A 13,724-nucleotide genomic window follows, 5' to 3' on the forward strand; every position below is an offset into this window, starting at 1 on the left:
TCCCTTGGCTCCACAGGAAACTCTCATGAAACTGTCTAAACGTATTTCATTCCACAATATAATTGGCTAATAAAGATAGGCAAGCTGTGGTGGCCCAATCAGCTGGCTAATAATGAATTGCAATTTCCCACATCCTGAGTTCCTGATCTCAGGAAACCCATCGGGAGCAGCTGCCGGGCAAAGATCAAGTGTTTTTCTTACAGAGACAGCGAGATATTTCTGACTGCAGTAATGTCAGACACCCTCAAACACTTCTCAGAAATCAGTTATAGAGTGACACTGACAGAGACCTGAATGCAGGTTACCTGTCTCTTTCTATTCAAGGTGTAGGACATGAATTCCACATTGTGGCCCTCTGTCCGAATATTGCTGAATTTTTCAGTTGTTTTGTATCCCCTTAAATTCTCCACCAAACTCGACATTAAAATGTACTTCCAGATAGGAGACCCGCTACCTCTTATGATTCTGTTTATTCCATAAGTCAACTAGTAGGAGATATATCCACACAATAAAAGATGGAAATGGCATAGTCGTTAAAGAAATAGAAAAACTTGTATTATTATAGCGCCTTTCACGACCTCAGGATGTCCCAACGTGCTTTACAGCCAATGAAGTACTTTTGAAGTGTAGTCACTGTTGTAATGTAGGAAACCCGGCAAGCCAATTTGCGCACAGCACAGCACGATCCCACAAACAGCAATATGATGATGACCAGATAAATCTGTTTTTTTAGTGATGTTGGTTGAGGGATAAATGTTGGCACAGGACACCGGGGAGAATTCCTTCGCTCTGGGATCTTGAGAGGGCAGGCAGGTGCCTCGGTTTAAAGTCTCATCTGAACACGCCAGTGACATTCACCTGGGCGAGGTGCGGGGAGGGAGGGCTGCTGATGTCCAATTCTACCAATGGCGAAATCGGCAGATAAGGGGAGAAAGTCAGAAAAAATAAAAATAGCTGTGGCAACATACTTTGATTTGATGTCACTTTTAAGTGTTCTGACTACCTAAGACTTACTTGAGGTTGAAATATTTATCCCTGTAAATTTGACTTTGTAAAAATGATACTCTAATATATTTTAATGTATAATTACTGCGCTTTGAATGATGCAAAAGCGCTCTTGAAAATCTCTTATTAGCAAAAACCTAGACCTAGTTTATCTTACTGTCAGCTGAGTAATCAAATGGGAGTGAAGTGCCATCTGGGCAGCACTTACGAATCCTGCAATAAGACATACAGTATAATATAATCAAAAAAAATAGTAAAAAAGAATTGGATATTAATCCAATGTAACTACTGCTTGACATATTTAGTACCTCAATTACATCGGTACGACAGAGTTTTTAATTAAAAAGAGGAAGATAAGTGTTTTGCACTTATTGTGGATTTGATATATAAAAATGATTTTTACTACAATTACTTTGATACTCAGAGTGCGATCATGTTATCAAGCTTTCTAAGTCTTAGGGCTAGAACCTCCACTTTTGAGCTTAGCGCCCAAAAATGGGCGTTATTTCCGGCGTGGGCGTTAAAAAAGGGTTTTCAGATCGCCAGCTTCGCGCCCATTCTCAAAACACCTAGTTTACATTTTTGAAAATGGGCATTACCGCAAGCGATATCAAATGGGCGGTCGCGTTAAATTTTTCTGATCTTCTGCCGTAAAGTGTGGCCGTCCTTAGCAACGGCATAGCAACACTCCGTTCCCGCGATTCTGGAGGTCAAGGGTCATCATGACATGTGCAGAAGAGGAGACAGAGAGAGAGGGAGCTCAGAGGCACTGAAAGCGTGTGTGGCTGTGGTATGTGCGTGTCTGGCTGTTGTGGGAGGAACGACGGAGATTCACCAGCAGCAAAAAGGCCACTAAGCACCAAGAACATAGTTGGCACCGAGTTTTTGTACAATAAATAACATAAAATGGAAGGGATGGAGGAGGCCCTGGAACTGGTAGCCAGGTACACTGGTGGCAGAGGGCTCCCAGTGGTCCCGGAGCACTGCACTGCACGCCATTGCCAACCACACATGAGAACATGAGAACAAGCTCCCACCTCGGGACCATCCTCTCCCATACCCGTCCAAGCAGTACTTCAACCGTCGGCCGTCACCCTCCCCCTCCAATGCAGCATCGCCTGAGGACCTCCTCGGCCAGGCGGCTTGGAGTCGGGAAGGGGAAGGGGTAGAGGTGGGGAGGAGAAACAGGGTGGGAAGGGTTGGTTTGTACAGAAATACTGATAATTTCAGACTAATGTTCGGTTTAAATGTTTTTTATTTAACAAAACCTTGCAGCACATTGACTCAGATAGCTGCACCATTACACGCTGGTGATTCCTTAACATCAAAGAGTATAATCACACTTAACTTCGATCAACTTAAACTTTAACTGTCACCAAGGTGATGCCCACCATTGATATATGACCTGCACATCCAGCAGTGTGTCAGCCTTGTAAATAACAACAACGTTTTTTCAGGCAAAGCGCTCAATGATGAGTTCCTGATGTAAGGCTCTTGCAGCTATCATGCCACCACGGGCCCTTTCATGCGATCCACAGGGGGATGGGGGCATGGCTTCAGCCTCAGCCTGATTGTCTGGTCCGATGTCGGCGTCCACCTCCTCGTCCTCCTCTTCCTCTCTCTGGTGAGGTGGACTGTCAGGCTCATTAGGCAATTCTTGTCCTCTCCTTATAGCCAAGTTGTGTAGCATGGAGCACACCACCACGAATTGAGCTACCTGCTCAGGGTGGTATTGGAGCTCGCCTCCTGAGTGGTCCAGGCATCTGAAGCGCTGCTTCAGCACGCCAATGGTTTTCTCCACGATATTGCAAGTTGTTCTGTGGCTCTCGTTGTATCGCCTCTCGGCCTCGGTCTGGGTGTCATGCAGGGGGATCATCAGCCAGGTGGCAAGGCCATATCCTTTGTCCCCAAGCATCCAGCATTGACCTTGTGGCTCATTGTTAAACAAGTCAGATACAGTGCTCTCACACAAGATGTGCGCATCATGAATGCTGCCTGGAAATTGAGCATTCACTGCCAGTATAATTTGCTGGTGGTCAACAACCAGCTGGACATTCAGAGAGTGGAATCCCTTGCGGTTCCTGAAAACCTCAGCATCCTGAAAAGGTACCCGCATCGCGATGTGCGTACAGTCTATATTGCTCCCTGCACCTTGGGGAAGTTTGCAATTCTGGAGAAACCTAGAGCCCTCTCACTCTGTGCCTCCTTGATCATAGGGAAGCTGATCAAGTCCCTTCTGCGTGCGTACAAGGCTTCAGTGACCTATCTGATGCAACGATGTGTGGCATGCTGAGAAAGTCCGCAAATGTCGCCAGCTGCGGCCTGAAAAGAACCCGAGGCATAGAACGACAGTGTCGCGGTGACTTTGACCTCGACGGACAGTGCAGTTCTGATGGTGCTGGCAGGCTGCAGATCTGCCCTTATCAGTGATAACCTCTTTGTGGAAGCGCAGTCTCCAAAGGCAGGTGGTGAGGGGCAAGTCGAGGTAAGAATGCTTCTCTTTGTACTTGTGGGGGGTGTAATGTCTGGTCCTCCTCATCTGTCTGTCATTTCGTTTATTGTGCACATAATGCAGTGCAGCGTTCCTTCGGCAATGTTGTATCTGCTGCATGTATTTGGTCACCAAGAGAGGGTGAGAAAGGACAGGCCCAATTGCAGTAGCTCTCTGTTTTCCACCAATTGCACACAAACAAGGAATGTCCCGACGAACACACCGCTTCAATTCCAATCGGTCACAGTGTGGTCAAGATGTTTGCAGAGATGTTCACATCAATTCCAACGACCTGCAGGGTGTACATCCGAACTCCGCCGAGGTTGAAGCACAGCAGCCTTTTAAAGGGCGCTACATGTGATCTACAACATGGCGTCCATAACGTTGTGATTCGTCCCGGTTAGTTCCACTTTTTGTGGGCGTTCTTTTGAGCGAGCGATATTGTGGGTGAAATGTGCGCGAGGTGGTGAAATTGACGATGGGCGATCTCCATGGCCGCTAGTTTGGGTAAATATACTCTTTATGACAAAAAGCAGTCGCCGGGCGTTAATATTGAATCTCGGCGTTAATTCCGTGCGGAAAGTAACGCTGGGTGATATTATGGGCGTTGAAGTCGCTGATTCTGCCCAAAAAAAGTGGGTGGCAGTAATATTTTTTTCGGCATTAAGCACATGGGGAAAGTAACGCTCAGCGATAAGTTTCCATTTTGTGCCAAAGTGGGCAATATGTGGGTGTTATACGTCATTTCAGCTGTAAAATGGGCGTTAAGTGGGTGTTAAGCAGGCAAAAAAAGTGGAGGTTCTAGTCCTTAGTCCTTCCAGTAAATTGTCTATATTACAAATATGTGTAGTTGTGCTTGTTCCGCATTCAATTTAAAAGTTCAGATGATAACATCCAACTGAGAGATCAAAGTTGGTGTTTGATCCACAGTTCAAAGTAATTAATTTTCACAGCTGATTGATTAATTTATTAGAAATTGTTTTGCACTTTCACGGATAAGTTTGTATAATTCTATCGAGCAAAAAAATCATATGTGCACATTCTAAATTTAAATTGTTTTCTTTGCATTGTTGAATTGTAAACTTGTAGCAACAACAATCAACAACTTGCATCTATATAGCACTTTTAACATCGTAAAACATCCCAAGGCACGTCACAGAAGCGTTCCAGACAAAACTTGACACCGAGCCACAGAAGGAGCTATTAGGACAGGTGACCAAAAGCTTAGTCAAAGAGCTAGGTTTTAAGGAGCGTTTTAAAAGGTGGAGAAGTTTAGCGAGGGAATAGTGCCTGTATATTCAGGCATCTACTGGCATATCTGACCATTTCTTAGGCAATTCAGATAATGTATACAATTCTTAGAGTGCTTGACGGGTAGATGCTGAGAGGGTGTTTACCCTGGCTGGAGAGCCTATAACTAGGGGCCATAGTCTCAGGATAAGGGATTGGCCATTTAGAGAACAAAAGCATGGAAATAATGATGAACCTGTATGAAACACTGGTTCGGCCTCAACTTGGAGTATTGTGTCTAATTCTGGGTACCGCATTTTAGGAAGGATGTGAGGGCCTTAAAAAGGGTGCAGAAAAGATTTAGAAAGGATGATTCCAGGGATGAGGGACTTCAGTTACGTGGCTAGACTGGAGAAGCTGGGGTTGTTCTCCTCAGACCAGAGAAGATTGAGACGAGATTTGATAGAGGTGTTCAAAATCATGAGGGATCTGGACAGGATAGAGAGAAACTGTTCCCATTGGCGAAAGGGTCGAGAACCATAGGACACAGATTTAAGGTGATTGGCAAAAGAACCAAAGGAAACATAAGAAAAAACGTTTTTTCACAGCGAGTGATTAGGATCCGGAATGCGCTGTCTGAAATGATGGTGGAAGCAGACTCAATCACGGCTTTCAAAAGGGAATTGAATAAATACCTGAAAGAAAAACATTTTCAAGGCTACAGGGAAAGGGCGGGGTAGTGGGACTAGCTGAGAATCGGCATGGGCTCGATGGGCGGGGGAGTGGGACTAGCTGAGATGCTCTTGCACAGTGCCAGCAGGGCTCGATGGGCCGAATGGCCTCCTTCTGTGCTGTAACCATTCTATGATTGTACAACTGAGGTGAGTAGAGATTTCTTCACTCAGAGTGTTAGATAGAGACAAACTGTTTCAATGATTGAGGGGTCTAGAACATGAGGATTTGGATATAAGTGAAATTGAAGAGATTTAGGTAGGGAGCAGGAGAAACTTTTTTTACGCTGTGGAATGCGGGTTAGAGACCATGTCAACATTTAAGAACAGGTTGGACAGGTGGTTGAAGGAAAAAGGAATAAAAGGGATATGAGAGCAGTGGGGGCACCAATGTTCCTTCTAAATTGCCTTTGTTGTGCGTGGCCTGTTTATTTCAATGTGCAGTCCCTTTAAATTTCTGTGCATATGCGGTATTTCAAGTGAAAAAGCTTGTGCAGGACCTGCGCGGTACCTCGCAGATTACTGCGTGGCCATGCGTGGGTGCTCAGAGAGAATATTGGTGGGCACGGGAGATTAGGACGACTGCTCCTGTGAAGATGAAACATTAACAGGGATTGAACGGCCTGTTTCCTTGCTGTAATTTCTATGTAATTCTGAGTGGGTTTCTCTTTTTAATTTGCTTACTGAAGTCTCACCAAGAACCCATCATGTGAAAAGGGGAAATCCATACAACTCAAACAATGTTACCCTAAATGAAATTTCCAGGTTTTCTCCTCCCCAAATATCCATTCCACTGTCGTACTGCCCAAGTTCGTTAAAGTAATCCCTGTTCATTGCAAAGAGTCCCCCTGCCATCGTAGGTGACCTGAATGAGAAGATAGAATAAAAATTTTTTAAAGAAACACTTGTTAATGTAATTATATACCACTGCTACAGATCAGAGCAAAATTATTTTGGAGTTTCTTATGCTGGATCTCCTCAAATGGCAAAATTGATGATATGCTTTCATGAAGTTAAAACATGATTCCCTCCTCCCGTACTTAAGGATAAATGTATAAAAGGTAAAGGTTGGGAATGTAATCCAAGATTTTAAAAATAATGAAAAGAACCAATAAGGTAAATGTGACAAAAATGAGGTGATTTTATTTCATTTCAGCCAGTCGCTGCCCTTTTAAATCTAGTTATGATACATTAGCAATTTTTAAAAAAAGGGCAGTTCAGATCCCTGCACCAAACTTATTTCTTACGAAAACTCCCCCACCCCGCCCACCTTTACTATTCTTATTTTGTTGTTCTCTGTTTCCCAGCTGGTAATTATTCTGCCATTCATACCCTATCTAGACTCATCTTTTGTTTCCTAACTTGTGCTATTACCATCTCAATTTGGCCCATCATCCTTTTGGTCTCTCAAATCTCTTCTGCCTTCCACCTATTACAGACCTTCCCTTTTGTTCTCCAACCAACCCCACCCCCCTCTTCCCTTTCAGGGACCCAGCACTTCCTTAAGAATCTGTTACCTATTTTGAACTATTTCCAGTTCTGACGAAGGGTCATCGACCTGAAACATTAACTCTGTTTCTCTCTCCACAGATGCTGCCTGACCCGCTGAGATTTCCAGCATTTTCTGTTTTTATTTTAATACAATATATTTTCAGTTATATTCTGGAGAGAGAAATAATTCAAACTGAAATCAAGTGCGAGTGGTTCAGTTTGTATATGCCTGATAGTTCCTTTTTAAATCTGAGTGGTGGAATCTTCGAAATCCAGGAGAATTCAGAAGAAACTTCTTTACCCAAAGAGTGGTGAGAATGTGGAACTCGCTACCACAGGGAGTGGTTGAGGTAAATAGTATAGGTGCATTTAAGAGGAGGCTGGACAAGCATATGGGGGAGAAGGGGATAGAGGGTTATGCTGATAGATTTAAATGAGGAAAGACGGGAGGAGGCTCGAGTGGAGCATAAACTCCGGCATGGACTGGTTGGGCCTACTGGCCTGTTTCTGTGCTGTATATCCTATGTAATCCTATGTAAAAATTCCAGCAATTCCTGGTAACCTTTTTAAGGGATATAAAAATGACTGTTCTGTTCAAATCAGGGGCAGTTGGAAAATCCCACGAGAGAAAACTGTTTTTAAAAAAAAGTGGAGAGAGGGAGAGGAGTGATAGCGAGGGGGAGGAGTGGACCAACATTTACTTTAGCTCATCTTTTCCTTTTTATGTACCTGTAGAAACTCTTCCTATCTGTTTTTATATTTTGTACTAGTTTACTTTCATAATCTATCTTCCCTCTCTATCATTTTATTAGTCGTTCTTTGCTGGCTTTTAAAAATGTCCCAATCCTCTGGCCTACCTCTTGGCCATTGTATGCCCTTGTTTTCAATTTGATACCATCCTTATTTCCTTAGTTAGCCACAGATGGTTATCCCTTCTCTTACAGTCGTTCCTTCTCATTTGGGTATATTTTTGTTGCGAGTTATGAAATATCTCCTTAAATGTCTGCCACTGCTTATCAACCGTCCCATACTTTAATCTATTTTCCCAGTCCACTTTACTATGAGATCATTTATTAATCCTGTCTCATTACACGGTACTAGATCTAAGATAGCCTGTTCCCTGGTTGGTTCCGCAACGTACTGTTCAAGGAAACTATCCCAGATACACTCTATGACCTCTCCCTCAAGGCTACCCTGGCCAATTTGCTTTGTCCAATCAATATGAAGGTTAAAATCGCCCATGCTTATTGCCGTTCCTTTATTACAAGCCTCCATTATTTCTTGATTTATACTCCGTTCAACAGTGTAGCTTCTGTTAGGGGGCCTATAGACTACACCCACCAGTGACTTTTTCCCTTTATTATTCCTTAGCTCCACCCAAACTGATTCAACTTCCTGATCCTCTGAGCCAATATCATTTCTCACTAATGCACTGATCTCATCCGTTATTAACAGTGCTACACCACCTCCTTTTCCTTTATGTCTGTCCTTCCGAATTGTTAAAATACTCCTTAATATTTAGTTCCCAGTCCTGGTCACCTTGCAACCACATCTCTGTAATGGCTATCGGAACATACCCCTTTGTATCAATTTGTACCGTCAACTCATCTATTTTGTTACGAATGCTACGTGCATTAAGACAAAGAGCTTTTAAATTTGTTTTTTTACCATTTTTTTCTGTTTATTTCCTCTGTCTTTCAAATTCACTTTCTATATTTTTGCTTTCCAATTCCAGATTTACTCCCCTCCCTACTGACTATTCTCAGGTTCCCATCCCCCTGCCAAGCTAGTTTAAACCCTCCCCAACAGCAATAACTATATAATTGTGACTGTTTCTTGTGTACTTGTTTGACTTCGATGCTCTGTTGCTTTCAAAAAGAAAGACTTGCATTTATATAGTGCCTTTCACGATCACCGGACGTCTCAAAGCGCTTTACAGGCAATGAAGTACTTTTTGGAGTGTAGTCACTGTTGTAATGTGGGAAACGTGGCAGCCAATTTGCACACAGCAAGCTCCCACAAACAGCAGCTAAAAATAATGACCAGACAGGGTTTCCCAGGCACATTATGGAAAGTTAACCTTGATCTCATGACAAGGAGAAAGACTGGAAAGTATAGAAAGTTGAGACTTAACCATGAGAGGAATCTAAAATACAAGACTGAAACAATCGAGGGCAAGGGGGTTAGATAAGGCAATCATAGTAACAACACCACAGGATTATGCCCATCATTCCTGTTTAAGCTCCACACTGGGGATATCTGCTCTAATCCCATTTCCTGTGTTTTTCTTACCAATTGCCAAACTATCCATGATTCATGTACACAGCAAGTATTTCCAGGGCAGCGTCATGATTGTGTTAATATGGTTTCCGGCTCCTCCCCTGAGCGCCGCTCTTAGCTTCTACTTCCTTTGACTACGGCTTACAGGTAATTAAATGTCTCTGCACACTGTAGGCAGGAATTCTTGCGAGATCAGCAATTTCCATCAATAGCATGCTGAAGCGTTCAACTGTGCGGAGCAACAGCAACAGGAGGTGTGGAATCGGGAGCTGATGAGGGTGGGGATGGGGGTAAGTGGAGAAGGAAATGTGCGCATTGGTGGGGTAGGGAGGGTAGTACCAGGATGACCCAATGAGGAAGAGGGGGAAGGAGAGTCTGGGGGTGGGAGGAGAGAGCCAGCATGAGCAGGAAAAAGATGCTTGCATTTCTTTACATGATTTAGACATAGGCACAAAAGGAATTATATCAATAGTTTACTGATGAAAGCAAATTATGGGGCCTGGTAAACTGAGAAAAAGGATTGTAAGAGATTGCAGGCGGATATAGACAAGTTAGAAGAGTTGGCAGGTGCAGTTCAAAACAAAGATATGAATGTAGTAAAATGTAGAAAAAACACAGTAAAACATATACTCTGAATTCTAAAACTTTTAACATAGTAAAAGAACAGAGATTTAGGGGTGTGAGTGTATAGATTTTTGAGAGGTTGTAGGACCAATTTCTTAAGTTAATTGGAAAAAGAATCGGGGGCAGATGAACAATATTTTTACGTAACGAGTTTTATGATCTTGAAAGCACTGCCCAAAAGGATGGTAGAAGCAGATTCAGCAGTAACTTTCAAAAGGAAATTGGATATCTACTTGAAAGACAGAGCTAATTGGGACAGCTCATTCAAAGAGCTGGCACAGGCACGATGGACCGAATAGCCTCCTTATGTCCTGTAAGTTTCTATGAGGACCACAAAAAGACAAATAGAATTCTTAATGTTGAATTTGTACAAGACTGTTGAGAATACTGAATGATGTCTGGCAACCCATTATAGGAAGAATAAAAGGGTACAGCAAAGATTCACTGGAACAATACCAAGAAAAAGAGACTATAGTTATGAGGAAGGGCTTGAGAGAATATACCTTTTTTAACTGGAACAGAGAAGGTTAAAGATATATCGAAATAGAACATTATGACAGTTTTGAGATTGTAAATAGTGAAAGATTGTTTCAATTGGTTGGTGAATTGGTAACAAGAATGCATAGATTGAAGTTTATCACCAAAAGAATGAAGGGGAATTTAGAAGCTTTTCTTTTCACAGAGAGTGATTAGAACACTGAACGCTTTATCGTAAGTGGCTTTGGGGCAGATATGGAGACATCAAAAGGGAATAGGGAAAAGGAAGAATGGGATCTACAATCACTTTGCTGGGACACGGGAAGCAGTGAAACTCGGCGGGCACACACGGGAGTGCAGGGGCTTATGTGAGTGTGGATGTGGGCTGCAGAATTCTAAATGCGTTGTCTGCGGAAAGCAGGGGAAACTGCAAAGAGAACGCTGGAAGATGTTGACGAGGTCCCCAGGTGCAGAATCGAATTGAGCGAGCATTGCTGTAGAATAGAGATCAGGCTACAAATTAAGAATTACACCTCCTTTACATTACATACTGTGGCTGGGCAACCTAAGCCCTGTATGACTTTTTCTGTTTAATATCCCACACAAAATTATATACGATATATGTATACCAGAGCCATCAAAAGAACAGAGAAGAAAGGGGAAAAGAAATAGGGTTGCTCCTCTCAGATCTTTTGTCAGCCAGTCATAGAGTTGCACTGGTTCAAATCACCGAGACGTACATCTCACCTGATGAAAGCAGGTCTGCTAGTTGCTGTTTGAGTGAAACAAAATTGTATATCTCATATTGTGAAGTTTTAAGAAAACATAAATATATGTGTGTATACATATATATATATATATATATATATATAAATAATAGGGTTACTACTTGATTGCTGCAGTTGGTCCCTCTGGTCCAGTCAGCATTGAGGCAGGCACTGGATCCCACTTGAAATGCAGACCCCAGTTAAACCCTCCCCTCACAATTGGGGAAGAGCTGTAGATTAATGTGTCTGCGTTGATGATGTCGATCACTGGGCACACCACAGTCTTGCGGTCCTGCCTAATTGGAGCCAGAAGCGGTTGTAACCACATCTCATTCACCTCACAGTGACTGTCGAGAAACACCAGTACATCTCCTGTGGAAAACAAGAGCTCAAAATTAGGTGACAGAACTGATCTCCAAGCACAATTAACTAAGACTCTCTGGTATTAATACCAAAGGCACGTCTCACTGGGCCATTTATTAACAGAACCTTTAAGTTATTTGGAACTTAATTTTAAAAAAATTACAAATGAGCTCTCAAGTACTTAACCTTTGGAAGACTCGATGAGGTTAGTTCACAGGGTCATGCAGAATCTTGCGACATTTAACAAGGCAGGACAGAAGAAAAGTACAGTGAGGGTAACTTTCAACATTGCCGCCTGGGCAGTAATCTGGCAGAGTGGATTGCCCATCCATTGTAGGAGCCGGCCAACTTTTATCCTAACAATGGGAAGCAAGTTGGCCGGGTTATACAACAGGGTGATCAACTCCGCCAGTTACTGTTTAGGCGACAAAATTAAAAATAACCCCAATATCTTAACTACATCTACAAATGTGAAGCTGAGGTTTGCATAGATGCAGATTTGTCTATTCTTATTAAATAAGGAATGAATCTGTGGTAATACATTTGCTTACCAGGAACTTGTTTCATTCGAGTTGTGTATCTACTAGAGGATCTTCTATGTGGTTGTTCAGAAAGTGTCTCACCTGTCTGTCATTGTTGTTTAAGTGTCAGTCGTGGCTTACTTGGTAGCACCCTTGCCTCTGAGTCAGAAGGTTGTGGGTTCAAGTCCCACTCCAGAGACTTGAGCACAAAAATCTAGGCTGACACTCCAGTGCAGTACTGAGGGAGTGTTGCACTGTCGGAGGTGCTGTCTTTTGGATGAAACGTTAAACCAAGGCCCTATTTGCTCTCTCAGGTGGACGTTAATTGAAGAAGAGCAGGGGTTCCTGGCCAATATTGATCCCTCAACCAACATTACTAAAAAAAAGATTATCTGGTCATTATCACATTGCTGTTTGTGGAACCTTGCTGGGTGTAAATTGGCTGTCGCCTTTCCTACATTACAACAGTGACTACAGTTCAAAAGTACTTCATTGGCTGTAAAGCATCCTAAGATTGTGCTAGGCAAGTTCTTTCCTTACATTCCTTTGTTAAAGCGCTTATAACACTATAACATAAATATAAGAACATAACAAATAGGAGTAAGAGTAGGCCATTTGGCCTCTCAAGCCTGCTCTGCCATTCAATAAGATCATGACTGATCAGAACTTGGCCTCAACACCATTTTCCTGCCCGCTCCCCATAACCCTTGACTATTGTTCAAAAATCTGTCTATCTCTACCTTAAATATATTCAATCAACTAACCGAGAGAGCTGGAAGGGCTTTAAGGAATGGAGAATGCGAGTTAGCAAGCCGAATAAGCAAGGCGGACTACCCACTGAAAGCAGGACAGCAAAGGTTGTGGGCCCAAAGAGGTGAAGCATAGCCCATGAGCGGGCGAAGGTGGCAGCTGGTGAGGGCAGCAAGTAGTGTGGCCGAGTGCAAGGTCCAAAACCTGCCAAAACCAGGGTAGCAGGACGTGTGACAAGTGGTCGTAACCTCCACTGCCAGCAGAAGCGCCAGGCAAACATACTTAAAATTAAATGAAAGCAGCAAATGAAATTGTAGATGAAAATATTAAATGAAACATGAAAGAACTTAATAGCAAGCACACTGTATACTTATTTGCAGAGCAACTGTGAGGAACAGACATGGGAGCTAGAATATTGAGGAGCAGCAGCGCCACCTAGTATTTGGAGGACTGAAAGGTACATATATATAGCCTGGAGTCTATTCAATTAATTTCACCTTTGAAACTAATACCCAGGCATGACACCGACTGTTGGCAAAGAGTTGTGTTGCAAATGTAAACATGACTCACAATTGTGATGTAAGTAATAAGATGAAATTGGAAATGCATGCTATTTGCAAGACTTTTAATATATTATAGTTATATGGATATAATATACTGACACTATAAAAGCATGAGGAATGAGTCTAAGATTCCAGTGTAGCCTTAAAAAACAGAGCAGAAGATTCTGTTATGTATTTATCAATGGCACAAATGTTAAATCATTAAATCACAATTTAACACATTCAATATAAGAAACGAAAGAAAGAACTTGTATTTATATAAAAAGACTTGCATTTACATATTGCCTTTCACAACCATCGGTCGTCTCAAAGCGCTTTACAGATAATGAAGTAATTTTGGAGTGTAATTATTGTTGTAATGTGGGTAACGCGGCAGCCAATTTGCATACAGAAATCTCCCACAAACAGCAATGTGATAATGACGAGATAAT

At 42.5% G+C, this 13,724-nt stretch overlaps 1 protein-coding gene across 3 annotated transcripts in view; it reads right to left on the bottom strand.

The window, feature by feature from the left end:
• galnt11 (UDP-N-acetyl-alpha-D-galactosamine:polypeptide N-acetylgalactosaminyltransferase 11 (GalNAc-T11)) overlaps nucleotides 1-13,724 on the bottom strand; it is a 203,101-nt gene that overhangs the window by 42,531 nt on the left and 146,846 nt on the right. For all 3 annotated transcript variants that reach the window (XM_070881652.1, XM_070881653.1, XM_070881654.1), the window contains exons 7-8: nucleotides 11,219-11,468; nucleotides 6,205-6,322 (exon numbers count right to left, since the gene is read on the bottom strand). In XM_070881652.1, the coding sequence (XP_070737753.1) occupies nucleotides 6,205-6,322; nucleotides 11,219-11,468 (368 nt within the window). The remainder of the gene's footprint in view (nucleotides 1-6,204; nucleotides 6,323-11,218; nucleotides 11,469-13,724) is intronic.

This window comes from Pristiophorus japonicus, chromosome 5, assembly GCF_044704955.1.
Source record: "Pristiophorus japonicus isolate sPriJap1 chromosome 5, sPriJap1.hap1, whole genome shotgun sequence".
NCBI classification, from domain to species: domain Eukaryota; kingdom Metazoa; phylum Chordata; class Chondrichthyes; family Pristiophoridae; genus Pristiophorus; species Pristiophorus japonicus.